Here is a 6,429-nt window from a genome sequence, read left to right on the forward strand (position 1 = left end):
GCTTTAAATGATGAAAAAAATTCTTTTTCAAATTCTGAAATCTTGAGCATGGAGTAGACAATTATTCCAAAACAAAGACATATCAAAGCAATCAGAATTTGTGTTACCTGTAGGAAAATGCATAACTCTTGTGGAATAAAAAGATGTTTTTCCAAGGTTGCATCAATTTCCTCATAATTGAGGCCAAACATGAGAAATTGCTTTAGTATGTTAAGCAGTTCTAAAAAAGGATTCAAATACAATATTTTCCAGTATCCTCTGGCCACTCTAAGAATTGCTACAGGCATGGCTTAATGCAGAAATGGCCAATCCATTTCTCAAGTGACTTACTGATGTAGTCACAGTGGACATCAATAATTGCCCTTTCCATCTAAGTGAAGATAAAGATTATAATCCTTCATGCCAAAGTATTACCTTAATCCACCCACAACTGACCAGAGTTGGCAGGTCCTATTTGCCAGTCTTATCCTAGTCTTCATGAGAAAATGCTTCTGTCTACCCATCAATGCCCAGTTATTGTCAACGCTTCATCTACGGGGTTCTTGACTCCTCATGAATCCAAGTGGGAAAGCTGTTGATGCAACTAAATACTCTTTCCTAGAGCCAGTCCTTACTTTAATTGAGGTTGGAGAAGGCTCACTCACCCCAAGAAATTCCAGCTCCTTCTTCAAAAATGTCAGCCATGTCTGGCGTGGTGGGGATCGTGCAGTCCTCCCCAGCTGGGTGTCGTCACGGAAAGGTACTTCAGAAAGTTCAATTCCGGGCTCACTGTGAAGTTTAAACAGAAATTCAGTCATGAGAAAATTCTCTAACTTTCTGTGCAAAGTCCTGAACTCACAGAAAAGGGACTTTTGATGCTTTATTTTTTCCAAAACAATCCTGCAATTAAAATCTTCATTGCAATAAATGAAAAACAGAGGCTCAGAAAGTCCCAGTAATTGGCCAAGACCACTATTTGATCAGTGACTAGAGGAAACAAAATGGAACAAAATCTGTGCCAAATCTTCTTATTCTTATTCCAAGATTAATCCAAGAATCAATCCAAATTCTTTTCCATTAATCTAAACTGAAGAGTGAAAATAAAAATAATCAAACACATTTACTTTGGCATCTCTCAGGCTTTTTAATATAGAAATGCATCTAAATATATTTTGTCAGTGACACACCCAACATCTTGTACACGAAGGAATGGTTTTGAAGGCTTAGTTAAATCTCTATTCCTGTTTTCATTCTCAGAAAAAGTTAACTAGAAATACTGTGCCTTCTACAGATTTGGAGTATACTTAACATTTTGCAATGATATTCAATCCAATATTGATTCCTAAAGCTCTGTCTTCAGCCTCTCCTACAAGCTTGAAAAGGGAAATCTTAGCACGTGTTCATTTTTGGTATTCAAAGGAAAACTAAACCATCCACCTCTATCGGCTTTCGCTCCGTGAATGTCTCCTCTACACAGTGAGGCAGGGCCCACAGCTTGAGACTCACAAAGACTAACCAGGAAGGATCTCAGGCTATTTTAAAAAGCTTCTGTCCCTTAACACCCACCAGACACAGAGTCAAGAGATCTATCTTGATAGTACAAACTCTGTCTCAAACTCAGAATACGAGCCTCTTTAGTTAGAAAACTTAAGTGAGTCCCAGTTCACAAGCTGAGTAAAAACCTCCCCATCAACCAGAGAGAACTACTGGGAAAGTAGAGCAAATAGCTTCCTTATATTCAATATTTTAATTAAAACAGATAGGTCCATGCCCGGGTCCACAAATTGACATCTCTCCACCACTGTGACCATCTCTGGCTCACTAAGTAATTAGGAATAAAATAATAATAATAATAATAGCCTGTGCTTACCTGGGAGACTCTTGTGGATTTGGGAGAGCAAGCTCTGCTCTGCTTCTATGTACTGTGTCCATTTTTTTTTTCCTTAATGGAGCAATTAATGAAGAACAGTGTCAACAACAAGCCTTGGTGGGCTTCCTCTCAGGATGTGTTCTGGCGGGCAGTTAAGATGGATTGGCTCATGACTTTGATGACTATCTTCATACTTAAGACATTTGTCAGACAGATAAGTTTACTGGCCGATTAAGATCAGCAGGGTTTTTCTTGTAATAATGAAGAGCAAAATCGAGTCGTCTACTGAATAGGGATGAGTGTGAACTGAGGAAATTTGAGATTCCTGGAGAATAATTCTGCCCGAGACCCGCAGGGTTTACAGACCTAGAAATGAAAGTTTAGTGGAGATTGAGAAGGTGAGAAAAAGCTGCAGAACGGAAAGAGATGCTCTTCTTTTCCGGGGCTTTCCTTACTCACGTCCCAGTTTAGCCATTTCTACGCCAGAAAGTTCTCCAATTGCATATTTGAAAAGCCTGTCTTCCCAGTTTAAGGCATATTTGGCTTCACACATAAATCTAAGGCTGAAGCACTGTCTGCAAGTAGAAGTGTGTCTTAGTCTCTGAATCTCTAAATCCGTCTCTGATTTCAATATATTTCCTGTCTTTCTATACTCACTTTCGGATACTATTTGTATGGCTGCAGCAGATGATCTCAGAAACTGGATAGGCAGAGTTCTGACTGCTGTGAACCATTTCTGATTGAGTGTGAAAGCTAAGAAGTTTTCTCACTAAACCCTCTGTTGTCTGCTAAAACATTAGATTGTCTGCTGCTTTACTTTTTGTGATGGCAAAGATGGGGTAGTGGAAACACCGAAGGGCATGAACTTGATGACAAATCCTGTGAGTAGCTCTCAGTAGCATTAGACTGAACAGTATGTCTTAGTTAGGGTTAGAGCTAAACTAAGATGTTTGTTCTAATTGCACAGCTAGCTGGACCAGAGCAAAGTGAATATACAGGTGAGATTCACAGATCTGGAACACTTTTATTTCAGTTTAATTATAGATATGACCTCGAAGGGCTCTTCGTTAAACTGTAAGATCCCACAAATTGTACCTCTAATCATCTGGATTCTCTAAGATGCCATAAAGTCTCTCCCCATTCTCCAGGAAACTAAGATAATTGTATGAGCAGAGAACACTAAAAGATATTTCAGCATACCTTTCATAACAGAAATTTATCAACCCACATGCTGCCTTCCCACTGTATCTTCAAGAATTGATGGACCTAACCAACGTGTTATCATAATTAAGAAATAAACCTCATTTGCTTATGCATTCATCCAAAAATGACTTAACGTACCATCAGGCACTGCTGGTGTCACCGAGCATGCAAAGATGAACGTCATGGTCCTGGCCCTTGTCCAGCTCACGATCCAGCAGAGTAGAACCAAGATAAATGGTATAATATTACAGATATATCAGAGGCTGCTGGAACAGGAGAGGATATATCAATTCTCCCTGATAAGGGGTATGTAGAATTCAAAGAAGATATTTCCAAGGACAGGAACATATGAGTCAGGACTTAAAATCATAGCCTCAGGAGATTTCATTTCCTTGCCCGTCCCTCAGGGAAATTACACTGCCTCTGCAGGGAAAGGACCTGGAGAAATGCCTGTTTACGGTGTTTTCTGGGAGTATAGAATAGTCTACTATGTGTGCAGTTTAGATCGGAAACAGATGGAAGATGGTCTTTGGCATTTGTTCACGATACTATTTTGCGAGAATTTTCAACAGATCCTTGTTGCGAACCAGAAACCGAGACGTACTTTATGACCTACAAGTTGTTGACCAGATGATAATGATGATGATGCCAGTTTCACCAGCCTCTCCTTTTTACCCTCTTGTGAGATGTGCATCATCTTCTGTGCCCACACCGTGTGTCCTTATAGCCAAGCTCTTTCATCTTTCACAATAGCAAACACTGAAACGTATGACAGAACGACTTTGTTTTTGGTGGTGGCAAAATTATCAAGATGAGTTTTAACCATGGGTCTGCCTGAAAGGAAGAGATAATTGAACTAACACTTCTCCCTCACCACATGTGTTTCCTCCACTGGCGATGCGTATGTACTTCTCCTTTCTCCACACCCCGCCCCCCCCGCCCAATCCCAACTGTCTTCCTCCTTGACAAGCAAAGGTTCTTCCCTGTTACACAGTTGATAGATTTCTCCAAACTCAAAAGAAATTTGCTTTTAGATTTCACCTGAACAACTGGTTTCTCAAACTGAATGCTCGAATTACTTAAAATAAATATGCGTGAATTTTCGTGTTACACATTGACAGTGTGCTGTCTATGAAGGGATATTTTCTGATACTCCTCAAGGAATCTGTCTCTCTGTCTCTGTCTCTGTCTCTCTCTTGCCAAGAGACAGCCTGATACCAAGCTCCTAGCACAGGAAATTTGGTTAGAAAAATTAAGGAAATGAAAAAACATCATTCACAGAACAAGATGGCTAGTTCTAAAAAGCCTATCACTGAGATTAAACTTGAAGAGAAAACTTTTGTCTCTTCATTTGCATGACTTCAGAAATACAGTTTATACAGACTATCGAAGGGCTTAAAATCTCTTTGAACCTTTTCTGAAATTGGAGTTTATCTGCCATTGTAGCCTCTGGGCCACATAACCCAAGGTCCAGCACCTGTTAATTCTTTATCTGCTCACAACTCCTGTACCTCCCAATATGACACTGCTCACAGAGAAAAATTAGAGGTGTGAAATATATTTGTTTTCTTGTGACCAAGAACATCTGCTCAATGGGGAAAATTCTGAGACACCCAGAATTATAGACAAGGCACGGACATCGACTGTCCCATCCCTGTTGTAGATGATGGGCATTTTGGCTTTCTTTATCCCGTTCTTTTCCACCATCCTCCTAATTATATCTAAATGTTAGCTCACATTCACTTTTACTGTTTTCAGTATTACTCCAAAACTTTTAATAATTTCCTATTTTTTATTGGCTTAGTTTTGAAAACATAATTTTATTGTCCAATCCCTTACGAGTGTTGTATAAATTGCCTATTAGTCCTTTTTTGCACTGCTTACCCTGGAGTATGATGTATCACACAGTTTTTCTAGAGTCATCTGTCTCACCTCACATTTCGGTCTAAACTGTTGCCTCTAACTATACTACACGGCTATCATCCTAGGACTTCCCGTTGTCCTGTTTTATATTGGATTCCCTATTTCATTGATTCCATGTTTTTTTCTTTTTTAGTGTACCATTTCACATTGGTAGAACATATTCTCTAAAAACACTCTGAGAAAAGGTGGGAGACATTCTAGTTTTTGAGACTTTACTCTTCTGAACATTTTCTTTTTTACACCTATACAAGCTTTATAACTCTCCTGTAAATCTAAAAATATTACAAAATAGTTAACAAATAATTGACACTAAAAAACATGTTCAACATTGGTCTGGGTTTCCTTGTTTCTCATTGAATATTTACAATAATAACTCCACACACTCTCTTTCAATGAAAAGTTTTGGAATTACTATCTTTCCAAAAGGCAGATGATAATGATGATGATGATGATGATGGAAACAGCAATGTTACTCTCTATAGAAAAAGTAAATTGCAGATGTGTTAAAGCTCACAATATAAAATGAAAAACTTTATGACTTCAACAAGAAAAGGTATGAAAATGTCTCTATGGCCTTGAGGTAAGAAAGGTTTTCTTGAACAAAATAAGAAATGCATAAACTGATGAAAAGTGAATAAATATGATTACGACAGCATTATCAGGTAGAATCATAACAAGAGTTAACAAAAAAATCAAAATAAAACCAGAATGAGAGAAGGAATTTGCAACAAATATTGTTTAAATAATAAAAACAAAATGTATGTGTTCATAAGACTATCAATTCCAGATATAGATTAAATTTCAGGTATGTTTAGAGTTTAACTTCTACTTCTGAAATTCTCTTACATTGCCTTCTTAGGTTGTTTTTTGTCGTGGCCACTAATAGCTACTAGTTATAGCGGTATCTCAATTCACAAATATGATGGGGAAGGTCGTTATTTCACATTTGTCAAAAAGGCCTTCTGCTTAATGATGGCTCCACACTGAATCAAGTGCCGATCCAGGGGGATTTCGAGGGCTAACACAATCGTGAATGGAATTGTCCTGATGGATTTAGATGAGTCATAATGTAACCCTGGAGTCCAGGGTGAAGGCCACCAAAATCTTAAGGGTGCCATCAACCTAGGGTAGAATGGATACTGGGGAGGCAATCACAACATTCATTTTGGGGTGCCGATATGTTTTCATCGAGATCTGTTAGCAGATATCTTTGGAAAAACACAAAGAAATAATTATTCATAACATACTAGGAGGATAAAAGTAGAATTACGTAATTAAAAAATGATACAAATGTTACTATAAACACTTTTCCTTCAACCGAAGTCTGTATCCCTCTGTAGGTTGCTTAGTTTACTAGATCAGACTCCTAACCAACTTTCTTCCCTCCATTTACTCCTCCTATACACTCTACATTGCACCTACAATAATATTTCTAAATTTCAAATAAGCACATG

The 6,429-nt window shown here is 38.2% G+C and overlaps 1 protein-coding gene across 1 annotated transcript in view; it reads right to left on the reverse strand.

Moving 5' to 3' along the window:
* The window catches only part of MS4A2 (membrane spanning 4-domains A2), a 5,693-nt gene extending 3,727 nt beyond the window's left edge, over positions 1-1,966 (reverse strand). Inside the window, exons 1-3 of the mRNA XM_011379458.1 lie at positions 1,850-1,966; positions 645-768; positions 1-107 (exon numbers count right to left, since the gene is read on the reverse strand). The exon at positions 1-107 is cut by the window's left edge and continues 17 nt beyond it. Of these exons, the coding sequence (XP_011377760.1) occupies positions 1-107; positions 645-768; positions 1,850-1,911 (293 nt within the window). The 5' untranslated portion in view covers positions 1,912-1,966. The remainder of the gene's footprint in view (positions 108-644; positions 769-1,849) is intronic.
* Between the last annotated feature and the right edge of the window lie 4,463 nt (positions 1,967-6,429).

The sequence above is a fragment of the Pteropus vampyrus genome, unplaced genomic scaffold (assembly GCF_000151845.1).
Source record: "Pteropus vampyrus isolate Shadow unplaced genomic scaffold, Pvam_2.0 Scaffold360, whole genome shotgun sequence".
Lineage (NCBI taxonomy): Eukaryota > Metazoa > Chordata > Mammalia > Chiroptera > Pteropodidae > Pteropus > Pteropus vampyrus.